This window comes from Pristis pectinata, chromosome 16, assembly GCF_009764475.1.
Source record: "Pristis pectinata isolate sPriPec2 chromosome 16, sPriPec2.1.pri, whole genome shotgun sequence".
Taxonomy (NCBI): Eukaryota; Metazoa; Chordata; class Chondrichthyes; order Rhinopristiformes; family Pristidae; genus Pristis; species Pristis pectinata.
Genome location: NC_067420.1, coordinates 5287434 through 5315158, shown reverse-complemented (window position 1 = coordinate 5315158; position 27725 = coordinate 5287434). Strand labels below are relative to the sequence as shown.

General features: G+C 44.7%; 1 protein-coding gene across 3 annotated transcripts; it reads right to left on the bottom strand.

Moving 5' to 3' along the window:
* Positions 1-27725, bottom strand: rae1 (ribonucleic acid export 1). 3 transcript variants are annotated; one of them, XM_052031366.1, is made up of 13 exons: positions 27609-27725; positions 25000-25091; positions 22589-22693; positions 20321-20413; positions 18491-18577; positions 17066-17152; positions 16421-16492; positions 14825-14932; positions 13752-13858; positions 13588-13666; positions 8193-8387; positions 4335-4420; positions 1-209 (listed from the first exon to the last, which is right to left on the bottom strand). In XM_052031366.1, exons 2-13 carry the CDS (start codon positions 25081-25083, stop codon positions 203-205), a joined length of 1110 nt encoding a protein of 369 aa, XP_051887326.1. In that variant the 5' UTR covers positions 25084-25091; positions 27609-27725; the 3' UTR covers positions 1-202. The 3 variants fall into 3 exon arrangements, with proteins under 3 accessions (XP_051887326.1, XP_051887323.1, XP_051887325.1); XM_052031363.1 differs by lacking the exon at positions 27609-27725 and adding an exon at positions 27479-27601; XM_052031365.1 differs by lacking the exon at positions 27609-27725 and adding an exon at positions 27359-27505.

Below are 27725 nucleotides of genomic sequence, written 5' to 3'. Positions count from 1 at the left end.
TTTTAAATGCAAAACAATCAAAATGAAAACTTTATTAAGGGAAAATATACGAAACAAGAAAATCTAATACAAGACATGCTGTGGAATCCAGCAAAAGCAACGGAAATCATACAACAGCTGTAGCTATGGATCCGCGTGTTAAAATACCCTCCTCCGATCCTTTGCCTCCAAAGCTGTTTGGGAAATCACCAGCAGCTGGCACTCAAATCCTGAACAGAGGGGGAAAGAAAACAAGTGTTATACAAAGCTGCCGGCAGTGTGTTCTCCTCATTCTTTAGGGACAAACTTTTCCGGGCAAAGAAACATTATTACCTGGACACCAAGCTCTCCTGCATTCCTTACACTTTGTCAAAGGAACTTCAGCACAAGTTTGGCAGGAACTCTGATTAGGCTCATATAGGATTAATGTTGGCGGAGGGAAACGAGTGAGATTGGGCAGAAGGCCAATGCGCACTGTCCCTTGTTGTCCCAGTGTGTCCATCTCCCCCTTATGACTTAAACTAATTTCTCTTCTTTCCCAGATCTGATGATCTTCTACTTGAAACATTAACTATTTTTCTTTCCATAGCTGCTCCGTGGCCTGACGAGTGTTTCCAACATGTTCTGGTTTTATATTAATCAAGATTAAAAACACTACAACACTTTTTTGAAATCATAAACAGCAACTGGGATGGGAAAAACACACCGAGTGGCAGTAGGTCCACCAAGGAGACAAGAAGTGCAATCCATGTGGAATCCCCCAGAAAAAGGGTTAAACAATTTTCAAATAATAAACCCAATGGGTGCAGGTGGAGAAGTGGTTTTGAATTCTAATCCCGTGACAAGTGCTTGGTGGATTTGGCTGCAGGAAGTAAATGTGACACCTGGAGAGATTTCCAACACCAGGAAAGATAGGCAGCTCATGAGCCCCTGCAGGAGAAGTCCCACAACTGACAAAGGTCTCAGGGCTGGGTGGGAGACGAGAGCAGGGTCTGGTGCTGCACCAAAAGGAGTGGTACAGCGTACTTACTGTGCATTCTTCAACTCAAGAACGGGTATCACCAACTGCACGTCTTTTGAAGAGAAAAACAAACTGTTACAATGGCATCTGACTTGACCTGCTGTGTGCTTTAGGCTTTAAGACCTTAAGCATTTTTTTGGGGGTGGGAAGATCCAGTAGCTTAAATGGGAGCTTCTCAAGACGTACAATTCTCCCCAGCCCTTCTGAAGAGTCTAGCTCTGGCAGAGATAGGGTCCAACCTGCACCCTCCAACACTATACCCAAGCACCCACTGCTCAGTGTTAGCCTGGACAATCAAAGTTCCAGCCAATGCCACGTTCACATATGCACTGCACCAAGGATGCCATAAGACAACAGCAGAGACAAGTACCCTTACCTAACCCCAAACTCTGAAGTGTGCCCTCCTCAACTTCTCCATTGCCCATCTCCCTTCCAAATTTCTACAGATGTACCATGAGGAACATTCTGACTGCTGCATCACAGCCTGGTATGGAGGCTCCAGTGCACAGGAACGCAAGAAGCTGCAGGGGGTTGTAGACTCAGCCAGCTCCATCACAGGCACAACCTTCCCCACCATCGAGGACATCTTCAAGAGGCGGTGCCTCAAGAAGGCGGCATCCTTCACTAAGGACCCTCATCATCTGGGACATGCCCTCTTCTCGTTACTACTAGCGGGGAGGAGGTACAGGAGCCTGAAGACCCACACCCAATGATTTAGGAACAGCTTCTTCCCCTCCACCATCGGATTTCTGAACAGTCCATGAACCCATGAACAGTATCTCATTATTCCCTTTTTTTGCACTATTTATTCAGTAATTTTTAATGACTTTGCACTGTACTGTTGCCGCAAAACAACACATTTCACGACACACATGTCAGTGATAATAAACCTGATTTTGAACCCACTCCCACTCTGCTGTGCCTTCACAGCTGAGATCAGCCCACCCAAACTTAACTGAAGGGACATAGGGTCTAGTGTGTGCACAAGTCTTGTCTGAGCAGTGAAAGAAGGGGGCGTGGGGAGGGCCTTGTGTAGTCATTGGACAAGCTTTATTTGCACCTTTACCTCCATTGCAAGGCTGAGCTTAGCAACATTGAAGAGCCAGCCTCCTCTGATGAGGTGACTGACACTGCAGCTGAAGTACTTTTAAATTTAAATAGAACATTAATAATTCTTTGGAATGTTTGGTTTCATAAGATCCTTAAGGACACATCTTTGATTGAGAATCATTTCCACATGGGTAACTTGGGCACACATAGCAATATCTCCCATCGCCCTCAATGCTGCTGTCTAGACCCAAAGTGCTCCATTATAGGAAGGGTGCTTGGTGGTTTGAAGTGGACTCCAGAAAAAACATTATGAAGCAATGGCCTCAGAATTAGAGCTGCCAATCAGTTGCAGTTACCCATGCATTTCTTTTAAAATTGTATGTTAGTTTCATTCCTCTGAAAGATCTGGTACAGAATGTCTGTGGGATTAATTTTCCCCAGAGTCCTCTGGTCCATCTTGGCCCACAGTGTTCCAATCATCAGCCGATTATGGAACCCAGTAGGGGCTTGACTTGAAAGGACTTCAGATGCTGTATGTGACCAAAGCTGACCTATCCACTCCTAGGCAGAGTTAAGGACAATGCAGTCCAGCAAGACGCAGCCCTGGCTGCAGCTGGTGCACCCCAAAAACGTCAGTGACGGCATGAAAACAATATGGGGAAAGTGCGTGGCGATGAAAATAACTGCAGCCACATGGCCACAGCAGCAGGAGAGTTTGGAGGAAAATTATATCGGTCCTTGCTCAAGCAAGGAGCTGGCTCGAAACTTATGGTGAGACTCGTGCATTGATTGGGCTTTTGGCACGCTAAAAGCAGCAAAAAATATTGCCTTTTCTATTATTAACAGTGCAGTCAAAACTGATCAATCTCATCCCTAACTTTTGTTGTAATTGTTTGAGAGCCCTCCTCAGAATTATTTAACAGCAGGAGTTCTATATGTTCTAAGATGTTTTACAGCCAGGCTAATTCTCCTGTGTAGTACTCAAAGAGTGGTGTATTTGCAGAGGTGCAGGCCTTTGGCTGTGACATAGGTTAAACATTTTATTCAATCAGGTGCCCTTGGCACTACTTTGAAGAGGAGCTGGGAAGTTCTCCTGGGTGAGGTCTATCCCTCAAGAAACATTTTGCTACACAGCTCCAGCAGTCCGAGTTTGATCCGGACCTTGGGTGCTGGGTGTAGCTGCATGGGAGTTTGCCCGGGTGCTCCTGATTCCTACCACATCCCAGAGACGTGCTGGCAGGTTAATTGACTGCTTTATATTGCCTCTAGAGTATGTGGGTGGTAGAATTAAGGGGCAATTGAGTAAGAGAGAATAAGTTACTGGGAAATAGTGAGATTTATGGAAATGCTCTGAGGGATGCTATAGACTCGATGAGCCAAATGGCCTCCTATGTTGCAAGAAAATATGAATGTAATATTATATGAAATCAGTAAAACAGATAGTTTTCAACTCTCCACAGTATAGCTCCAACATTACTCGGGCAGTGCAGCACCATCTAAAGCAAAGCAGCCACTTCACCAACGACTATCTCCAATCAAAGAATGGATTTGCCTTCTCCAGGCATCCAAAAACTAAAGACACCCCACCAGAAACATACTGGGGACTCACCATTCACCAAAAACATTACTTATCAGCTACAGAAATGCTAAAATATTGCAACAAAAAGAACAGACAGGAGGTTGAGAATTCTATGACAGTGGCCAATAACCTCCACTACAAATACTGCCTTGATGTTGAGGATTAAATTAAATCGATGTTACCATCAATTTGCATGTAATGCACGGTTGCAATTTCAACAGACCTTGGTATTCCAATTGAGTTTTAATTTCCAGTAAGGTAAAGGAGTCAAGTAACATTCCTTTGCTCACTCACAGAATTCCAAGAGGACAAGGCAACATGTAACTCAGGTGTAAATGGGCTGTGGCTTGAGATCTAATGTAGGGGAATCAGGGTATCTGTGAAGGTGCAATAGCATATCTTGTTTGTTGGGCTTCTGTGGGCCAGATGCCGATCCCTGCATCTCATCTGGTGACAAGCTACAGCTGAGAGTGATTTGGAAAGGGAAACTATCAGCATTTTCTACCATGCAAAAGTTTGAACATTTTATGCACCTGTTGCATGCAAGTTAAATATGACGGCAAACAATTTTGGAAACCCATCCTCAGTTACCTGGATGATTACAACCTCAGCAGACCCCTCCGTTACTGATAACAAAGGCAACAGTCCGCAGGTTGAGAAGACTCTGGGACAGTTGGCGCCCGCAGAGGCATCCATGGTACTCACCCCTTCTTATTCCTGGGTTTCAGCTCCTCCGCAGCATTACGCAGGAAGATATAATTTTTCTTCTGTGGGTTAAAATATTCATGACCCTGAAAAAAAAGAGTCACTGTGTAAGTGATTAGTCATTTAAAATAGTAACAGCAAAGTCTCTGAGAATGAAGGCAAACAGTCCACGGTCACCAATCTGTTGGGCCAGTACATGCCCATTTTAACTAATCTCATACTATGAACCAGTTCTCTTCTCTCATTGAAAGTAAGATACAGGCATCTGCCTTTCTAGCAAGTGTCAGTCATAACTCAATGTGATATTCTCACTTGTGAGTCAATGTTTGTGGGTTCAAGTCTTGCAGCTGACACTTGAGCACTGAAATTCCAGTGTGGTACAGGGGTGGTGCTGGATTGTCAGAAGTGCTGCATTTTGCAAGAGCTGTTGAACGGAAAGCTCTGTTTGTCTTCTCGAGTGGACGAACAAGATCCTAAGGTGCTTTTTATTGGAGCAAGGTAGTTAATGCTTGTGTCCTGGCGAACATTTTCCTCTCAACTAGCATCATTAAAGCAGATTATCTGGTTATTGTCAAATATTGTTTGTGGGAGCCATCACCAACAAGCCCACTGCTGCCTTTTATACATTTCAATGGTGATTATGCTTCAGAAGTACCTCATTATCTGTAAAGTACTATGGGACAACCAGAGACTATGAAAGGCCTTATTGACGATCATATTAAATACTGGTCCACCTAACCATTAAACAATGTCATTACGTACCATGTCAAAATACTGAAAGCTGCACCACAGAGGCCAGGTAACAATTCATGCTCTATGTTTGTGGCTACATTACATTTAATGTACAAGTTGATAAAGGAGAGCCAGTGTGGACCTGTGAAAGGAAAACCGGGTTTAGCCAACCTGAACAAACTTTTTTTGTTGAGACAGAGAAGGTCAATGAAGGGAATGAAGTGTCATGTTGCTGGTTTTCAGAGGACTTAGAAAGAACTCCATTGCAAGTAGCTGATTAGCAACATTGAGAATGAAAGGGTCAGTGGAAGCAGACCGTGAAGGCAGGCAGCAGAGAGCAGGGGGGTAAAGCCTTGTTTTCCCAGATTGGAAGATGGTAGACAATGGCGACCCCTGTGGGCTGTGGCACAGAATACAAAAGCAGTGACATTAAGATGTATTAGGATGTTAGGGCACAGTAATTATTGCATCCAATTCTATTATATGCTTGCTGTTTCTCCCCCCAAAGCCTTTATAATCAGATAAATAAATTTTTTATTTATTAGATCCTACAATTAAAGAAAAGGGTGAAAATACTAAATTTAGTCTAGAAGTTGGAAGAGAAAGATTGACTACAAGAAGTCGTGGAGTCAATTCTGGAAGGGTACCTATGTCTGAGAGAGGATGCACTGAAGATTTACTGGAATTGTTCCAGAGATGGAGGGATTTCAGCTATCGGGTTAGATTGGAGAAGTTGAGATTGTCCTCCTTGCAGCAAAGGAGGTGGAAGGAAGATTTGATCCACGTGCACAAAATCACAACTGCAACTGGATTCTGGACTTCCTCTCTGAAAGGCTACAGTCAGTTCGCATTGGAAATACCATCTCAAATATCACCAGGCTAAGCACTGGAGCCCTCCAGGATTGTGTGCTCAGTCCACTGCTGCTCACACTGCTGACCCATGACTGTTCTGCCAACCCAAGCTCCAACCATATAATTAAGTTTGCTGATGATACAACAGTGGTGGGCCTCATCAGCAGGAACGATGAAACAGCTTACAGAGAGGAGGTGGCGAGGCTGGTGGACTGGTGCTCAGTCAACAATCTCTCCTTCAACGTGGACAAAACAAGGGAGATGATTGTGGATTTTAGAAAGGCCCAGGCTAACCACTCACCCCTGTGCATCAATGGCATTATTATACAGAGAGTCAGCTGCTATAAGTTCTTGGGAATACATATAGCAGACGACCTGTCCGGGTCAACTAACACCTCCTCCCTCGCCAAGGAGGCACAGCATTATCTCCACTTTTTACAGCAGCTGAAAAGAGCAACCCTGCCCTCCCCCACCCTCACCACATTCTATAGGGGTACCATCGAGAGTGTCCTGACCAGCTGCATCTCTGCCTGGTATGGTAACTGTAACACCTCTGACCGTAAGTCTTTGCAGAGAATTGTGAGTACAGCTGGAAAGATCATTGGAGTACCTCTTCCCTCCACCCTGGATATCTATAATACACGATGCACACACAAGGTCTGCAGAATCATAGATGACCCTTCTCATCCCTCCCACGACCTATTTGTCCCACTGCCATCTGGCAAGCGGTACTGGAGCATCTGGGCCAGAACTACTAGACTGTACAACAGCTTTCTCCCCCAGGCTGTCAGGCTCCTGAATACCCTGGAGACAGTTTCAGACAAATGCCGCGTCAAAAGCCCTGGTTTGCACAACGGCGTATAAGAACTTTGGCTGCTGCTGAACATGTTTATACATTTAGTGCAACACACTGAGTTCTGTATTTTCTTCGTCTAACTTGGTTTAGCACTAACCCTGCACTAAATTTGTATTCTGTATATACCTGTTTTTTGCACTATTGTACTTGCACAATTTTTTGTCTGCGTTTATTGTATGTCCTCTGTTCTATGTACGTCCTCTGTTGTGAGAGTCTGGGGGAAACGACATTTCGTTCCTCTAAGTGTTTTTATAGCATATGGGTGAATGACAATAAAGTAACTTGAAATGGTTAATATGGGAAAAGTTCGCATTAGTGAACTCTTCAGGCCCCAGGGACATGGATTTAAAATTTTGGGGAGAAGATTCAAGGTGTACACATGGAAGAGTTCAGATCTAGAATCACAACCCATAACGGCAATGGAAACAGAATCAATCTGTGCCTTCAAAAGGGAATTGAATAGACACTTGAGAATTATTTGCAGGGCTAGGGGATAGAGCAGAGGAATGGGACTGATGGAATTGCTATGGCCCATCAAGCATATGACTCCACAAACTGTAGTTGCTTCAAAGCTTAAGCTTTGGTCTATTATTTGCTCGCTGTTTCTCCCCCCCCCCAAAACCTTTATAATCAGATCAATAAATTGTATAGGTACTAGATCCTACAATTAAACAAAAGGGTGAAAATACTGAATTAAATTTAGTTGAGAAGTTGGAAGAGAAAGATCAACTACAAGAAGTCATGGAGTCAAAAGCTTTGGGCTAAAATGGCATTTCTCAAATTCTGAATGCAGAGGTTTCTCACGACACGATTAAAAACTCCCCAGCATTACCTGGACATTTGAGATGCACACACGACAGACATGTCTCTGGCCTTTTAGAGCTTGGTACGTTCAGTGAGAAATGTGTTTCCATTACTCCAAAACATGATGAATCAGGGCTTAGTCCAGGAATGCCTTGGACGTTGATCACTGCTGTACTGAATGAAAACCAGATGATGCTTCTCTAATGGATTGGTCAGTTTACTTGACAAGCAACAGTTCTCTGGATTTGATCTGCTATTTGTGCCATTAATGAATCTCAGGCAGTGCAGATATAGAATATGCTCTGACAAAAGTAACTAGTCAACAAGAAGTCCCATGCCTGGTTGCTGCGCAATATCTTGTATTATGCACATAGGGTAATCTTGGTCCAGACTGTTCCCCAATCAGTCAGGCAATTTTCACATGCAACTTGCATTGGAGTATGATCAGAGATTCCAGAGGTTCCGATTCCCCCTCACCCCACTGGAACCTGCTCTTTCCAGAGCTGTCCCAGGAGTATTACAGGCTCACAAGTTACTTGGTGAAAGGGTCCATCTTCCTCACCTGTTACCTCCTGCCCAGGTATCCTCACCAAGGAAAGGGCCTTAATACTTACTTTTGACCAGTCGTAACTTGACGAATACGCGAAGATGTTCCCATTATTGTTGAAGCAGCAGGCAGCAATCTGCTGGTCAAGCTGCTCTGACGTTTTCAGCTTTGTGCGAGCATCTTTGTCCCAGAAACTGAACCTGCCATCGGATCCTACAGTGGCGAGAGTGCCGTGTATTGGGTGGAATGCAATTCCATTCACCTGCGAGAGAAATGGGAGAGTTATATAGCAACTTAGAATACTCAGCATCAAATTACGAGCACATTGATAACAACCTGGGATTTTATTATGGAATCTAAATGGTTTCTAAATTCAAAGACCTGATGGGTCCCAGAGAACCCAGCACAACAATCTGCCCAGTGATTAATATTTAGGAACAAAAATACAAACTGCCGGAGGAACTCAGCGAGTCGAGCAGCATCTGTGGGGGAAACATCAGGACTGAGAGTGGAAAGGGGAGATGACCGGCATAAAGAGGAGAGGGGAAGAGTGAGTCTGGGGCCAGTAGGTGATAGGTTGTTAATTAGGAATCCAGATATGGTTAATTCCTGAATAGCAAGTGAAAATAGATGAACAATGCCATATGATTCTAAAATGCCTGTAAAGTTTAACCCCTTAATACGTTTGAAGATAAACCAGTAACAACAATTTGCATTTAAGCTGTGCTGTGCACTTAATGTGATCAAATGTTCAAAAGAAATAAACATTTGCCTCTGAAATTACAGAATGACAACAGTTACAGGTTTTAAGGAGCACCTTAGGAAGAGAGAGGTAGGAGAATGGCAAAGCTTTGGCCAAATAAAAAACTCAGCAGCCAGTGGGAAAATATTTAAAGTCGGCAGAGTGCAAGAAATCAGAACTGAAGGAGCGAAGAGATTCAGAAGGCATGCAAGGCTGGAAGAGGCTGCAGAGGTACAGTGATGATGGGGATTAGACCATGGAGGAACTGAAAGCAAGGATAAAGGAGATCGGGATTGGGATGATGCTGGAGAGGGAATCACTGCAGATCAAGAAGCGCAAGAACAACAGGGAAACGAAATGGCGCGAGTCAAGGTACAGGCAGCGGAATCTCATGTTGCACAGAGTAGAAGGGAGGCTGGTCACGGGAGCTTTGATGTAGTCTAACCTTGAGCTGCTAAAGGCATGGATGAGTGTTTCTTTAGCTGATGACCTCAATGATGTCATGGAAGTGGAAACAGGCTGTTATAACACAGCAGTGAACAGATGGATGAAAACACAGCTCGGTGTGTCAAGCACAACACCAAGGTCATCAGCTTCCTGACTCAGACAATTTCCTGGGACTGTCAAGGTGGCCAGGCAGCTGAGTTTATAGTGGGACCAAAGACCATGGATTCAATCTTCCCCGTGTTTAGTTTCAGGAAAATTCTGTTCATCCATTATTGAAGTCAGATAAACAGGTAAAACAAAAAGCATCATATTATAGAGTTCCTTATATTGTGGTGCTTTATCCCTTTGGTTACTAAATGATGGGAGATTTGTTAATAAATGAACTTACATTTACCTGCATTATTTGTACAAGATATTTCCTTTGCAAATTAGTAAATGCCAGCAATTCAATTTTATAAAGTGGTTTGAGAATACTACATTGGACCTACTGCTCTGGGTAACAGAGCCAGTTCCTGTAGAAACATCAGTTACGAGCTCCCTGCACAGAACTTCACCTCCTTCAAAGTGGACTCATGTTTTAAACCTTAAGTTATTTAAGGCATTGTTTCTTCAAAGTTCCTGCCAATTCTCATAGAAACCCGGCAAGTCCCACCCTCCTAGCACATTCTTTCCTCCAATTGTTATCCAGCTCCCCTTAAAATGGCTATAATTGAACCTGCCTGTGCTACTTCCACAGCAGTGCATTCCAGAACCCAACCACTCGCTGTGGGTAAAGTTTTCCCTCTTGTCACTTTTGATTCTTTTACCAAATCGCCTCCATCCATTTGTTCTTGATCCTTCCATCCACAGGAACATCAACATCTACTTGATGTCCCACATGATTTTAAATATCTCTATCGGATCCCCTCACAACATCCTCTGTTTCAAGCAGAGCAGCTCCAGATTCTCCAAGCTAGCCACATAAATAAAGGCCCCTATCCCTGGATCTCTTCTGCACTCCCTCTAAAACCTTCATATCTTTCCACAATTGTAACACCCAGGTCTGGACGCAATGCTACAGTTGTAACTGGTCGAGTATTACACGAAGGTTCATCATGACTTCCTTCTTTAGACTCTTTAACTCCATTCATGAAGTCTAGGATCCTCTGTGCGTTTTTTTAAAAGCCAATTTCTGAATCTGTCCTGCCACTTCCAATGAACTGCACACACATACTCCCAAGATCTCTGTTCTTCTACTACCTTTAGAGTTTTGCCATTCAGTTTACGTTGCCTCTTCTTATCCCTCCTACTAAGATGCAACACTTTGCATTTCCCAGTTTTAAAATTCCATCTTGCACCTATCCACTTATTCCACCAACCTGCCTTATTCTCCTTGAAGTTTAAAGTAATCCTAATCACAGGACATTGTACCTCCAAGTTTTGTGTCATCTGCATGTTTCAAAATCGTACCCAGCTCCAGGTCATTACTATACATTGACAAGAGCAGTGACCTAGTACTGATGCCTAGGAAATTCCACTATGTACTTTGCTCTGGTCTGAGAAACAACCTTAATATTACTAATTTTCTATGCATACCCTAACAGTCTTTTATATTCCATGGGTTTCAATCCTGATGACAAGCCTATTACATGGCACTTTGTGAAATGTCTTTTGGAAGTCCATATATACTACATCAACCACATTTCCCTCATTAACCCTCCAGTTACTTCAAACAACTCAAGTTTAAACACAATTTGCCTTTAACAAATCAACACACTCATCAATCTACACTTGGTCAACGCTAAGTCTGTCCCTGATTATCATTTCCAGAACCTTCTCCACCTTCAGTTAAACTGAGCAGTCTGTAGTTACTAGGTTTATCCCTACACCCTTTTATGAACAAAGGCACCCTTTTATGAACAAAGATATAAAATTTGCAGTTTTCTAGTCCTCAGGCACGTATAAATGTTTGAAAGATTATGGCCAGGATTATGGTAGATTAATTTGCTACTGTAAATGACCTCAATGTACATTAAGTGGCAGAAAGGGTAAAAACAGAATTGATAGGCATGTGAGAGAGTGCAAGTTGCAGGATTACAGGGAAATGAGGAGGAGTGGGAATGGGATTGCACTACTGGAAGCCAGCATGGGTCTGATGGCCTCCGCGTTGTAATAAGTAAGCTTCTGCAATTTCCTTACCAATCCAGGATGCATTGCATCCAGACCAGCAGGTTTAACAATTAACTGCAGCTAACCTTTCTGGTATTACCTTTCTATCAAATTTTAGCTCATTTGGAATCTCAACTACATCTTCCTCTGCTGAGACTCCTTGCTAAGGACTGATGTATTCATTTAGTATCTCAGCCATGCCCTGTGCCTCCATGAGCAGATTTTCTGATTGGTTTCACCACTCCTCTTTCAACCCTTTGCCTGATCACGTACCTATATAATACTTTTAGGTTCCCTTCTATGTTTGCTGCTGATAGTTTCTCAGGTTCTTCGTGCTTCTTTTAGTTCCTTCTTTACTTCTCCTCTGTACTTTCTGTAATCAGCTTAGTTCTCACATGTTAAAATACGCTCTTTTTCTTCTCGATTTTACTCTTTTTTTGGTCATTCATGGACCTTCAATCTCCCTTTAATCTCCCTACTCAATCAGTGAGGATAGGCAGCAATTCCTCTGGCACGATTATTCTCAACAGTGGTGCACCTCAAGGCTGCGTCCTCAGCCCTCTACTCTACTCCCTATACACTCATGACTGTGTGGCCAGATTCTGCTCTAACTCCATCTGCAAGTTTGCAGATGATACTACCGTTGTAGGCCGTATCTCAAACAGTGATGAATCGGAGTACAGGAAGGAGATAGAGAGCTTAGTGGGATGGTGTCATGACAACAACCTTTCCCTCAATGTCAACAAAACTAAAGAGCTGGTCATTGACTTCAGGAAAGGGGGCAGTGTACATACACCTGTCTACATCACTGGTGCTGAGGTTGAGAGGGTTGACAGCTTCAAGTTCCTGGGAATGAACATCACCAACAACCTGTCCTGGACAAACCACGTGGATGCCATGGCCAAGAAAACTCACCAGCGCCTCTACTTCCTCAGGAGGCTAAAGAAATTTGGTTTGTCCCCTTTGACTCTCACCAACTTTTACCGATGCACCATAGAAAGCATCCTATCTGGATGTATCACGGCTTGGTATGGCAACTGCTCTGCCCAAGACCGCAAGAAGCTGCAGAGAGTTGTGGACACAGCCCAGTGCATCACGGACACCAGTCTCCCCTCCTTGGACTCTGTCTTTGCCTCTCGTTGTCTTGGTGAAGCAGCCAGCATAATCAAAGACCCCACCCACCCGGGACATTCTCTCTTCTCTCCTCTTCCATCGGGTAGAAGATACAGGTGCCTGAGGGCACGAACCACCAAACTTAAGGACAGCTTCTACCCCACTGTGATAAGACTATTGAACAGTTCCCTTATACAATGAGATGGACTCTGACCTCACAATCTACCTTGTTGTGACCTTGCACCTTATTGCACTGCACTTTCTCTGTAGCTGTGACACTTTACTCTGTACTGTTATATTTTTCTTACCTGTACTACATCAATGCACTCTGTACTAACTTGATGTAACTGCACTGTGTATTGAACTGACCTGTAAGATCGGTTTGTAAGACAAGTTTTTCATTGTACCTTGGTACAAGTGACAATAATAAACCAATACTCTTCTCCTTCTTGGAAGTGTATCTAAAAATATAACTGGAATACAGGAAGTCCCCGACTTACGAACACGCGTACATACGAACCAACCTTTGTGGTCTTAACGACCTTCAGTTCGTAAGCGGGCCCAGCCCCCGATCCTACCATGGCAGCGGTACACCTTCTTTGGCCCAACCCCAGGCCAAGTGCGCACGTGCGGCTGGGGCCATGCGCAGGCGCGATCCCCGGGCCAAGTGCGCCTGCGCAGACACCGTTCCGAGTTACAGACAAAATTGGGTCACGAATGGTCTCAAAAACGGAACTCGTTCGTAACCTGGGGACTTCCTGTTTCTCCATCTTAAAGGCCCCTGCTGTTTAATTAAATTACCAATTTTTTTTACCTTTAAGTCAGTCTCTGTCCCCTGATCTGGTTGTAAATACATTGATTTGAGTAATTGGGTGTACAATGAGTGGGAGCACCGATAACCATGGTCAGACTGTCAAGTGCCGAGCTCATGTCAGACTAGTTTTCTTCTCAGCTGATGTCCTCAATGAACAGATTTACAAGAAAAAAAATGAACGAAAAGTACATCACTCACAGCATAAATATCTTGAGGCCCAGATGTGTTGGTTGTTCCGTTAGACCGATGGCACTTGAAGGTGAAGTTGTCTTTTGCACTAATTTGTATGAAGGAACAAGAGTTATTAAACAGGTCGTTCAACCAGCACACCAAGGAAACAGTGAAAGAGTAGGGTCACTTACGGGTTGGGAGGATTTATATAATGAATGGCTACTCGTCCTTCAATGCTTCCAAGTGCAAATCCTGTAGGCTTGTTCTGTTTGTCCTTGAAGATGGCAACACAACGATGCTGAAAAAGATTGGTGTGTTGATGTAGTTACGATTACAGCTCAGTGTACTGCAGGGAAAGAGAACCTGTACATAACTTCCTCCATGAATATCCTTTCTCAAGCTGACTCAAGGAAAGAGTGGGCTCAGACCCAACCGCAACCAAACTCGAACTCTCTGTTGGTTGTCTAAGACAGTCCAAATTATCAAAATATTTGACTCATAGAATACTGCCGGGCAGTTTAATTTACACTCAACTAATCAGTAAGTGGAAAGAACTTGTAATCTGAGTACACGTGTACACTTACATACAGCATCTAGCAAAAACTTCAATTGAATTTGCACCAATTTAAAGTTTTTCTTATAAAGACTGATTTTATAGATACAACTCCAGATTTAGGGTCAAGAAAAAGAGATAGGAAGGTCAGGCAGGGGAGGGAAAACTTGCATTTAAGTAGCACAGTTCATGGCCTCAGGTATTTGCATATCCAATGAAGTACTTTTTTTGAAATGTAGCAACGAATGTGATACTGGAAATGTAGCCAGCCGATTCTTTGTGCAGCAAGTTTCTAAAAGGAGCAGTGTAAAAATAACCAGATACTTGGCCAGACGGCGGCCAACACTGGTGCACCTTCTTCTACAGCATCATGGAATTGTCTCCATCCTACTGGGAGGACAGTCAGGGCCTCTGTTTAACATGTCATCTGAAATGAAGTACCTTGGAGTGCTGTAACACTTCAGTGTTGCCAAATCTCAAACATGGCTTGAATCTTCTGACTCACATGCAATATAATGGATAAATACTGAAAATTGTTAAAAAAAATGGAACAACAAAAAAAACAGACCCTACTTGTAAAGAGAAGGTGACACTTAACAACTCCATATAGCAAGTGCACAAGGTAAGTGGGCACCTAGGCAGGTCTAAATTAATAACTTCAAGGCCACGATTCCTTCTGTGGGCACTGTTCTTTTTCTGCTGCTGCCGTACCTGGTGCTTGAGGGGAGAGTCTATCCTCTTGAATTCGGATGGCTGGTTCTCAAGCTGGTAGACTATTAGACCTCTTTCTGCTGTGGCAACTACAGCCATGGGATACAACTGTTGGTCAAAACACAGAGAAAGAACAAGTCAGGGATCACGCATGTCCAGCTGAGTACTCTCCCTATTTGTCAATTACATCTTGAGAAAACACCAATGTAACTGTCACACATGATGGCTATGCTGTACTACTGGAAGAGCTTAAAAGCTGTAACAATAGCTCCGAAAGAGCACCTGGAACAAAGGTTACGCAGTAGCACACTGGGTGGCAGCATCAAAGTCAAATTTCCTTCCTTCCCCACCATCACACCTTGTATAAGAAAGATGGTTGGGGTTGCTGGAGGTTACTTATCCCAGCAGGAGTTCCTCAGGGCAGTGCTCTTAGCCCATTCATCTTCAGATGCCACTATAGAAACATAGAAAAACTACAGCACAATTCAGGCCCTTCGGCCCACAAAGCTGTGCCGAACATGTCCCTACCCCAGAGATTACTAGGCTTACCCATAGCCCTCTATTTTACTCAGCTCCATGTACCTATCTAACAGTCTCTTGAAAGACCCTATCGTATCCCCCTCCACCACCGTTTCCGGCAGCCCATTCCACGCACTCACCACTCTCTGAGTAAAAAACTTACCCCTGACATCTCCTCTATATCTACTCCCCAGCACCTTGAACCTATGATCTTCACCTTGGCCACTATTCACCAAGGAAAGAACCCAGACATTTGAGATAAAGGTTCTTAATTAGCGTGCCCTAGCTCGGTCTATAGCTATCCTGTCCGAAACAAATTACAATAATTCAAAGGGACAAGGTGAGCGAGGAGGATTAAAGTTTGCTCTTTCCAAAAGGATTACTAACAGACAACTAGCTACAAGTTTGCAGATGACACCACCGAGGAAGGCTGGGTCTCAAATTATGATGAGTTAGAGTAAGGGAAGAAGAAAGAGAGCCTAGTGACATGGTGTCATGACAACAACCTTTCCCTCAATGTCAGCAAAACAAAAGAGCTGGTCATTGACTTCAGGAAGCAGGGCGGAGTATCAATGGTGCCAAGGTGGAGATGGTTGAGAGTTTCAAGTTCCTAGGAGTGAACGTAACCAATAGCCTGTCCTGGTCCAACCATGTGGACACCATGGCCAAGAAAGCTCAACAGCGCCTCTACTTCCTCAGAAGGCTAAGAGAAATTCGGCAGGTCCCCATTGACCGTCACCAATTTTTATAGATGCACTATAGAAAGCATCCTCTGCAGATGCATCACGGCTTGGTACGGCAACTGCTCTGCCCAAGACTGCAAGAAACTGCAGAGAATTGTGGACAACGGTCAACACATCATGAACTGGTTGGCAGACAAAACGAGGTTTTTCACTGTACCTTGGTACATGTGACAATAATAAACCAATTACCATTTACAGACCACATGCAATGGCTCAAGACAACATTCCACTAACAGCTTCTTTGGGGATGGGAAATAAATGCTGGTGTGTTAGCAACACCCAATCCCGTGAATAAATATTAAAGAAATATATTTTTTAAAATTTATCCACCTACCACATCAGCACAGTAACACCTCTCAGGCAACTGCAACGTCAGCATGGGGTTTGGAGAACGCGTGTCCCAGAACTGAAATACAAGGGGAATAATTTAGTATTTCTGCCCCAAAATACGTTGTCCACCAGCAAAAGAACATGTAAAAAAAAATTACTGACATTGTGACCTTCAAACTTGGCTTGTTTCATTTAAAACCTTTTAAATGGACGGTTATTCAGATTTAATCCCAGATGATGAATTGGCTGATCTAAACCCAGACAAGGATGAAGGTCCTGCAAGGGGGCTCACTCCCACCCATCATAATCCATGTCTACAACAGCAGAAAGAGAAGCAAGCTTACTATGACTGGCACAGACTGCTGTATGAGGGCAAGGATGGCAGCTACTTAAGAATAGCATTACCTCCAAGTTTCTCTACAAATTACAATCCGACTTGAAAACATCATCATAGTTCTTTCATTGTCACTCTGCTGAAATCCCAGAACTTTCCCCAACAATACAGTGGAAGTGTCCACATTTCATGGACTGCAGCAGTTCAAGGCCACCAGCTTCTCCAGTGTAATTAAAGTTGGCCAATAAATGCTGATCTTTCCAGTGATACCGTGCTGCAGGAACTGAATGTCAGCAAGCTCAAGTCAGTTCATACCTTTAACGTCTTGTCCCAGCTTCCTGTCATTACACAACTGTAGTTAGGCGCTTTGATCCAGTGGACAGTTTTAATAGGAGCTTCATGCTGTGGTTCAAACACATATTATTACTTGCACTGCACTATTCATTCGGTCTCGCGCAGAAGGATCTTGCCCATGTCATGCAACCACTTTCAATTCATGCACCTCCATTTGTAAACAGGGGGAAGTTGCAGCCTAATTCCATGCCATTTTTACACATCTACAGACAGTGATATGAACTCCCAGAACTCCACCTCTATAATAATGATCTTGTGTTACAGAATCTTACTCATTTCCAGCTGCTGAGACTCCTCTAGTTTCCGTACATGGAAGCTGGAGACCATCCAGCTCACTGAGTTTTCTCCCCCTACTCAAATGTGAAATTGTAATATAGTTAATACTTGATCTATATCACAATTTCACATTTCTGCCTTTTCTCCTGATTCCTTGATCTAACGACAGGACAAAGTTATTGATCAACATTTCAATTCTCCCAGCATTATTTTGGGGGAAGGGTTACAGGTGTAGATTTTTTTTACTGCTGCTTGTGTGACTAGTGTTTTCACTTCTAAACTGTTACATCCTATTTTCCAAGACAGTATCCCTTTGTGCTGGATTTCTGTTTTAACATTTTAAACGAAAATATCCTGTTTTAACATTTTAAACATTTTGATTAGATCAAACCTTACCCCTCCAAACTCAAGGGGAAAAAAGCCAACAATGCAGTTCACTTAAACCCTACAAGCCCAAGTACCATTCTGTTGAATTCACTGGAACACCAATATCATTAGTTACTTCTCAAACACAGTGAATGTGCAAACATTACCAAGAAGATTGAGGTTAAATTGATTTTTGCCTAGAGATGCAATTGCATTTTTGGCACAGTTTTGTAAATTATGCAACAGCACTGGACACTCTGGATATATCTCCTGGCAGTGTCGTTCCTTCACATGAATCCCGTTTCCCAGAGGGATACAAGAAAATGATGTGGATTTTCCTTCGCATTTTTCCTTTGTGGGATTAGTCCCTTATTCTGTTCCACCAAGGTCAGAGCTCCTTCCCCACACTGTCCTATGACCCAGGTATGATAGCGTGCTGCAGCCACACAGATGACAGCCTAACTTGTAACTGACCAGAATTTCAATAATGGAGACACAAGAGACTGCAGATACTGGAGATGTGGAGCACCACACAAAGGAGTGGAGGAACTCAGTGGGTCAGACAGCACCTATGGAGGGAAATGGTCATTTCGGGTTGAGGCCCTTCATCAGGTGCTTTTGGCTTTACAAATTTTGTCAAGAGATACACATGATCCAAACTCAAGGGGTTCATTCTGCTTCCTATGGATCTGGTCCTGAGCACATTCATTTGTACTGGTGCCGAATACCTTACTTCTCACTTACTTGCGCAATCTGTATCGCCTGGTTGCTGTTGAGGTCCCACATCTTTGCAGTTTTATCACACGATGCTGTGACCACTTTGCTGCCATCCTTAAGAAGGTTCGACATATTAGGGTTAAAAACAGACACGTTAGGGATGTGAATAGTTCTTAACAACCATAATACAATGCATTGCAACACAGTTCACATAAGACTGTTCCCACTGTGAGTGTACATTTTACACACAAGGGCAACAGGTGCTTGACAACAGCATCACCTCGCTTCTTTTTGATAAAGGTTTCTGGAAGCAACTCTCCACCATCAACGCTGATAGCGGCACAAAGATCCACCACCATCTGAAGAGAAACCAGGGATAATAAACACTACCCTTGTCAGCAATATTCACAGAGCTCCTACAATGTACATTAATTTTATTTCACAAATCTCATTAAAAAAAACTTTATTGCTAACGGTAAACAGCTTTCCTGTTCCGATCCTTACTTGGTGTTCAACTTTTCAAATTTTTAAAAATTATTGGGATTAGTGGGAAGGTCTGTATTTGAAATGGAGGCGGATGCCTTCTTTGTTCAGTGAAGGTGCACCCAGTGACCCTAGGAGAACAGCAGTACGAATCCAAGGCAAGATGGTGCAGAACTTTGAAAGGAAATTGATGATCTTCCCTTGCACCCGGTACCCTTGAAGGTGGTGGAGATTGTGGGTCTTGGAATTGCTGCAGTGCTCCCTGTTTATAATGCATGAAGCAGCTGGTGAAGAGAGTGGATGTTTAAAGTAGAGGTTCATCTCGACTGGTTTGGTGTTGTGCTTCTCAATTTGTAACCTTAAGTCATCCAGAATGTCAAAGAATATTCCATCATACTCTCCCGATTTGTGCCTTGTACATTTTCAAGTTTCAGATTATCTTTGAAATTATGGCTGGTGCATCCAAGTACTGGTCATTAACTTACACCAACAAGTGGCCCCAAAGCAATCCCCAACATGTATCATTTATACTTCCCACTAATCCCACAATTGTTTGCCAAATTCTTCTGCTTCATCGCCTAATATAATTTTCATGCTCAGCCATGGCAATCACGTAGATTTAAATATAACGCAATGCCTATTTTGTGGTTCCTTATCAGAACTTCTGGAGGATGCACCACCACCTCCATCCAGCCTCAACATTGTTTTACCAAAAAGTTCAATTGTTACTTTTGTCAAGTGATATTTTTCTTACCAAACCCATGTTTTCTGTCATTGATTAACCCTATTAATTTTGTCCCAGATTTCATCACTAAGACTTTCCTGTTAGAGGAAAGAGCTTTTAAGCAGGGGTATAAGATTTACATCTTCCAGGCCTCTGACACCACTCCTGTGTGCAAAGAGATGGTTTCCACTCTCACTTACTCGGAGTGCAGCAGGGAGATCTTGTCGTGCAGAGACGCAGTTCGTTAAAAAATAGCAGCTTTAAAAACGGTGACAGCGTAAGTAGCCAAGGCCACAACACAGCTAACAGGAAATTGTGCATCTACAAACAGGGACTGATATAGAATGTGTGATATGAATGTGTCAAGAACCAACAGAACAATCGCAAGTTAAAACTAGGGTGCTAATTAGCCTACTCAAACTTAGTCTGTCATCCATCCTGGTTCAATAATTGGAAAGAACTTTCTTCCCCATCTAGACCTACTTTCATCACTCTCTCCAAACCTTTCAATTAGCTCTGCATTGACTGTCCTAGCAAGGAGGGAGAAGAAAAAGTAAATTTCCTAACAGTTTTCCTAATCGGAACTTCTGTTCAACAATACAGAACGAGAGAAATTTGCAATGAAAAAATAAGTTAATAACTTGACTTACATCACTCCAACAGACGTCCAACACTGGACCCGTGTGCATCTGCTGGGCCTTTGGAACAGTTTGCCCATTATCCTGAATCTCCCAGCAACGCACCTTCAAAAATAAAAACAGAGTTCAATAATGCTGCACGAATGGCAACAATTATGATGCTCCATCAGCTTAAGCCAGGACAGAACAGACAAGACAAATCACTGAAAAACTGTCATGGAAGGGCATTTCTGTATGGCGTGAACAGCTAATGAAGAACAAATAAACTCGAAAGCATATATTAAAACTAGAACAGTGGTTCCAAAAACCAGGGTCACAAAACAGACAGATCTACACCTTCTGTCAGTTCAACCAGACATGAGGAGTCAGTGCCAAATGGACTGTTTTCAGCCTATACTGGATTCTTTGCCAAACACCCTAGTTTACCAATTTACCCTCAAATATAGCGAGCAATCAAATGCTACTGGTTTCAAAAGAAAACATATAGGAATCCACAGAAGGCAATTCCTGATATAACTGAAATTGGGCAATAACATATCTTATTTGGTCAGCAGATATTAGTGTTCCCAATGGTTGGTAGATGGAATCATGCAGATTAATTTCCAAGTCACATTACATTTAATCATCCATGAGAGTGAAGGGAATTGTATATATATGGTGAGATATTCCCTGGAGCACAGGAGAATGAGGGGAGATCTTATAGAGGTATACAGAACTATGAAGGGTATAGATAGGGTGAATGCATGCAGGCTTTTTCCCCTAAGGTTGGCTAAGACTGGAACTAGAGGTCATAGGTTTAGGGTGAAAGGTGAAACATATAGGGGAATCTGAGAGGGAACTTCTTCACTCAGAGGGTGAAACGAGCTGCCAGTGGAAGTGGTAGAACCAGATTCAACTGTAACATTTAAGAGAAATTTAGATAGGTACATGGATGGGAGGGGTTTGGAGGAATATAGTCCGGGTGCAGGCAGATGGGACTAGGCAGAAGATCAAGTCAGCATGGACTAGATGGGCCAAAGGGGCTGTTTCTGTGCTGTAGTGCTCTATGACTCTATCTATCCTCCTGGTGGTGCCCACACACAGCAGGATGATGGCTCTCCACATAAGAGGCGTAGATGGCACCTGCCCCAGTAATTATAGGGTAATTCCACCTTGGATCGTTCCATCTGTAATTGGCTGGAACTACTATGCAGTTATGCCTGCCCTTGCCTAACATTGATGAGTGGGGTGATTAATCAATCTGGCACCACAGTTTGTTTAGTTCTAGCTTGCAAAAGAAAATAAACTGATTGGGGCCAATTTAAGGCTGGAAATTGGCATGAAGTACAGAACAACTGATTATTAGACATCACTTGTCACAGTCTTTTAAGAAACGTAACATCGAAAGATAAACTGATGACTGGAAATATACAACTGAATTGTTAGTCTATCTATGAAGAAGAAATACAACAAAGTCACTTAGCCTCGAAGTCTTTCCATTCAATAAATTAAACCGTGGCCAAACTCCACTTCAGCTCCATATCTCTCAGTACAATTGTACCCGTCTTGGGCTTGATATGTGCAACCATTCCAAGTGAAAAAGTGCCTCCCAATGTCACCCTTGAATGTCTAATCCTAATATCATTGGTATTGGTTTATTACTGTCACTTGTATCGAGGTACAGTGAAAAACTTGTCTTGCATACCGTGCACGAGTGCATTCCCTCACTCTGGTTAAATGAGTGTCAACCAGTAAACAATTGCTGTCCCCAAAACCATATTTTTTAAATCAGATGCCAGTGATCCTGTCCCATATTCTCAATATTTTTGTTAATAATCTCCTTCTAGTGCATGTAGAATTAGATTTACATTTTGAGCCAATGCTGGAAATCTGAAATAAGACAAACAGAAGATGCTTCAAGTAGTCAGGTGAGGCAGTATCTGCAGCAAGAAATAACCCTGTGTCAGAACTGGAAGTCAGACATACAGCAGTTTCAGACAGGCACACAGCCAGGGAAAAGGTGCTATGGTTGCAGGAGTGATCAAATGACACAAGGGAAAAGGGGATAGTGATGGGACAGTGTAAAGAAACAAACGTCTGGAAGAGCTGAAACTAGCAAGTGCTGAACAATAACCAGCACCTGCTTTTCCCAAAAACTGTGGTTATGATGGAAAACCATCAGAATGTAGAATGCAGCCAGGGTATAATAAGGTGGAATCTCAGTGAAAAAGACAGTGAATAAAGAGAACACTTGTAAAACGTGCAAGATTAAGGGCATCACCAGCAGAATTTGTCACTCACGTCGTTGGCCCAGGATCCAGCGATCAGGAAGTTTCCTGGTAACGTCGGGGGGCTGAACTCCAGGCAGCTGATGCTGTCGTCAGGAGGGGACGTCACTTCAATATCCTGGGGAAACAAAATGGTTAAATTTGGGCATAACAATTCAGATGCCGTCACCAAACATAGCCTGCTCCAGTTCAGACAGAATTAGTGCCTGGTCTAAAACTTTTTTTTTCTTTGCAATAATTCCTTCCTCAGAACCTGCTTGCTCCTTCTTTCGTAACTTCAACTAAAAGGCATTGAAATTAAATGCTCCATCAACCATCCCTCACACCACTCAGGCTCTTTCCTCCAAAAACAAGCTTTTGAAATCCAAACTTGGCATCAATAATCACTCTTGATTTACCTTTCAAGTTTTATGCTCATCTTAATAATAATTAGAAACGAAGAAGTCCATGCACAGTCACATACAATGCTTTCAAATCATCGCCACCAAATCAGATGGGTTATTCCAAAAGGAGTTAACTTCTCAAATTATTCATTGCGCCTTCTCCCTGATGTCTGTGTTGGGTTCTTCTCATTGTGCTTGCTCATCCTCAGCCTTTACAAAGACATCGCACCACATTAGTCAGAGTCCAGAGTCCCTTCCCAACTTTGCACTTTCCTTGCCACAATGGGACATCTTCATCCTCACCTTCCTTCTTTCTAGCTTCCACTTTACTGGTCTATAATCAGCCATCAAAACCAAAACATCCTCTTTGCATTTCCCAAACTCCACATCCAGCTGTCCATTTACTGACACAAATGCAAGTGCTGGAATCTAGAGCAATACACAAAAAGTGCTGGAGGAACTCAGCAGGTCAGGCAGCATTTGTGGAGGGAAATAAACAGTCGAGGTTTTGGGCCGAGACCCTTCATCAGGATTTACTGGCACTGTGTAACTGGAGGGGATAAAACACGTGCCCATTTATCACCTCATCAATTACTTCCAGCAATGCAAATGCCAACAATGCACAACTGCCGATAGTGGGAAAGGAAACTGTAAATGCACAATACGTCCAGGCTGGAGGACAGCAGAGATCTCGGAGGGATGCGCAGGATTGGACCAGAGGGCATTAATGGGAAGGAGAGATTCCAGAGAGATACCTGAGCACAGGGACAAGAACTTCAGACCAGTAGAGCGGGAGCCAATGCAAACCAACAAGTACATGACGGAGGGGCATGGATTGCAGAATTTGGAAAGAGGGAAAGTTTATGGGGTAGAAGATGGGAGGGTAGTCGGGAGTACAATGCAACGGTCATATCCAGAGGAAACAAAGGCGACTATGAAGTTTAAGTGAGAGAAACAAAGGACTGCAGATGCTGGAATCTAGATGAAAAACACTGTGATGCTGAAGGAACCAGCATCATAGGAGGCCTGCTGAGGTCCTCCAGCATCATACTGCCTTATAAAGTTTAAGCAACAGCTGAGCCGAGGCAAAGCCAAAACATACCCAACGTCATCACATGGAACCTGATGTTTTTTTGAACCATGTCACCAATAGGCAGATGAGATATGTAGATGCTGAGGATAAATCCTCGGGAGGCTTTTGAAATACATGCAGGAGCGAGAGGAGGGACCATTGCAGGGGCTTAGGCTAATAAGAATGAAACTAAGTGAGTGCAGTCCCAGCTGGATGGAGGAAGAGATCCATTGGAATGGAGTGGTGCAGTCAATCGTGGCTGCAGCCAAGTCGAGACAGAGAACAAGGGATAGTTTATTACGGCCAGAGAGAAAGACACCATTATTTTACTTTGACTGGGGTCACTTCAGTATTGTGAGGGTTAGAAATCTGAATGGATGGATTCAAATATGGGGCTGCAGGAAAGCTGGGCGCAGATATGAGGGGATCAACATATTTGAGGGTTTGGATACAGGAGATGGAATAATTTGGAATAAAAAGGGGACAATTTGAAGTTAGGAACAGTGCACCAAAAGAAACAGTCACATCAACTAGCTAGGGAAGTAAGCTGGACAAGTCAGCAGTTTGATGTGAATAGGATTTACAGACTAGGAAGCTGGTGGCATGTAAAGATGAGCTCAGGGAGGGCAAGTTGCTAGATAAGAGAGAATCTAGAAAAAGATGAAAATTCAGGGCGAGGGCAGGAGGAAAACTTAGGAGAAGTAAAGCAATGTGGTCCAGGATAGAGCAGCTGAGCAAAAAGGTGTTAATCCAAGTTTTTTTTGCTATTTGCTTTCAAAGAGATGAAGGTGACAGGGGCACAAAAGGCACCCTGGAAATACTTTGGAGAAATATGCTGGGAATACAAACCAGGCAGCAGTTGTGGAAAGAGAAACAGTCGCCTTTGCAGGTCGACGTCCTCTCAACAGAACTGATGACTCGATGTGTATTCGCAGCATTTTTGGCTTTAGCGCCTTCTGATGTACTTACCTTCATAGGATTGTGGTTGTCTGTAGCTGTCCCTCCAAACATGGTCCCTGTTCCAAACCCTGCACTTGATCCAAACAGGCTCATTTTAGACTCTGTGAACAATTACATTTTGACGTCAGATGATGATCATAGCAGCACACTTTAAAATAGAACAGAACCCAGTGAGCACTGTCATCTATAATAAAAAGGATTTGCTTGTAACGTTAGATCAGTGGTTCCCAGCCTGTTCAAAGTTCCACTTGATTTTACTCTGCAAGTCATGCGCCTGCCCAACTCCTCCACCCCAGTATTGCCTGGTGACATTACGGGTGGCTCTTTATAGGGCTGCGAGTCAAGCAATTTTCAGAATTCATTTTCAATACTTTTGTGAACTTTCCAACAAAACTACTTCAATATCAATTAAGTCTCATGGTATGCCTACCCACCACCACCCCAAGGTTGGGAACCTCTGGTTCAGAGATAATGTGGGAGAATGCTTCTCTGGAGTACAAACACCCACAGAGACCTGTTGGGCGGAAAGGCCTGTGTCTGTGCTGAGAAAGGTCTTCCAAACTACATCACCACACACATTCAAACCAGCGTAGCGGTTAGCGCGACGCTATTACAGTGCCAGCGATCGGGGTTCGATTCCCGTCGCTGTCTGTAAGGAGTTTGTACGTTCTCCCGTGTCTGCGTGGGTTTCCTCCGGGTGCTCTGGTTTCCTCCCACATTCCAAAGACGTACGGGTAGGTTAATTTGGGTTTAAAATGGGCGGCGCGGACTCATTGGGCCAGAAGGGCCTGTTACCACGCTGTAAATAAAATTAAAAAAAAAAATCAGCCAATCAGCAGGATCAATAAAATTAACATTGCATCAAACACACAAGATAATCAGGTGATAGTTTTATATATAAAAAATGATAGCGTTTGGAAACTTTGATCAACATCAACTGACTTAACTAATGAATAAAAGCAAAAACATCCATCAGCTGTTCCCATTGTATTAATTCTTGGGCCTGATCTAACTAGACTGGCCGGGTGTAGATTATTACTAAACATCATGCACAGTGTATTATGATACCGGGACAGTATACAAAGTGGCGGAATAGAAAAGCGGGAGACATCCCAGCAGAGAACCCGTGACATGGGTTAGCAGGCACGAAGGGTTGGTAAGACCGAGAGTGGGCGAGAAGATTCCAGTGGAGAACCCAGGGGTTAAGGAGGCAACAATAGATCTCAGCTGAGGGTTGAGGACCAGGTGAGGGAGATCCCAGCTCAGTCCTTGGGGCTGAGAGGGAAGGAGAGGTCGAGGGATGGGATGGGATGGGATGGGGGGGGGGGGGGGGATGATGGGGGCACCAGTGGGGGAGGGGGCAGTGTGGGAGAATGGAGGTCTGATGATGGACGGACGGCAAAGGGCTGGAGATGGGGAACAGCAAAGGCCTGGTAATTGAGGGGTAGGGGGTGGAAGGACCGCAGGGAGCTGGGGATTGGGGTGGGGGGAGGATGGGGGGACGATGGGGAGGGTGGGGTGAGGGGTGGATGGGGGTGGGGGGGGGTGGGGGAGGATGAGGCGGATGGGGGGGTGGGGTGAGGATGGGGGGTGGAGTGAGGGATTGGGGGTGGATGGGGAGGAAGGGGTGGGGTGGGGTGGGGTGGGAGGTGGGGGGGGTGGGGTGGGAGGAGGGGGGGAGGGGGGGTGGGGTGGGAGGAGGGGGGAGGGGGGGTGGGGTGGGAGGAGGGGGGGAGGGGGGGTGGGGTGGGGTGGGGTGAGGAGGGGGGGTGGGGTGGGGTGGGGGGAGGATGGACGGTGGAGTGAGGGGTTGGGGGTGGATGGGAGGTGGGTTGGGGGTGGATGGGGAGGATGGGGGTGGGGGGAGGAGGAGGGAGGGTGGGGTGGGGGGAGGATGGACGGTGGAGTGAGGGGTTGGGGGTGGATGGGAGGTGGGTTGGGGGTGGATGGGGAGGATGGGGGTGGATGGGGAGGATGGGGGTGGATGGGGAGGATGGGGGTGGGGGGGGAGGAGGAGGGGGGGTGGGGTGGGGGGAGGAGGGGGGGTGGGGTGGGGGGAGGATGGACGGTGGAGTGAGGGATTGGGGGTGGATGGGAGGTGGGTTGGGGGTGGATGGGGAGGATGGGGTGGGGGGTGGATGGGGGTGGGGTTGGGGGGTGGATGGGGGTGGGGTTGGGGGAGGAGGGGTGGATGGGGATGGGGGTGGGGGGGACTGAAGGGAACAGCAGAGAGAGCCTGAGGGTCGAGGGAGACCTCAGCTGAGGGTGGGGGGGGGGTGGTGGACACGACCCGAGGTTTACCCCACGCCCTCCCGCTCTGCTCCCGGCCGCTGCCCCCCACCCCGGGCCGCGGAGCCTCGCTGCCCACCTGGGTGCTTGAGTGCGCGCTCAGTGGCTCCCACCGCCCCTGGGTGGCGGGTGTGGGCCGGGCTCCCTCAGCTCCGGCTCCCCCCGGCCCCGGCTCCCCGGACCCCGACGCCCCGCTCACCGGACCCCGCTGCTCCGCCGACGGGCCTCGGACGGACGGACGGACGGGAGCCGCGGGCGGCCGCACAAAACGCGAATGTACTTCCGGATTCAAAACGGAGCCTCAGCAGCAGGGTTTCTATATTCCTCACCTTATTTTCAAATATAAACTATATTCATAATTAAACTATATACAAAAGAAGAACACAGTGCAAAGCTCTTGGTGTGGTGCGGCCTATACATAGGAGTGTCAGCACACTTCTTTTGTG

Excerpts from the sequence above, each read along its gene's own strand:
- rae1 (XM_052031366.1), bottom strand. The coding sequence starts at position 25,083 with ATGAGCCTGTTTGGATCAAGTGCAGGGTTTGGAACAGGGACCATGTTT. Across the intron at positions 13,667-13,751 it reads TATATAAATCCTCCCAACCC|TGCAAAAGACAACTTCACCT; the intron begins GTAAGTGACCCT and ends CATACAAATTAG. Across the intron at positions 4,421-8,192 it reads CAAGTTACGACTGGTCAAAA|GGTCATGAATATTTTAACCC; the intron begins GTAAGTATTAAG and ends CTTTTTTTTCAG.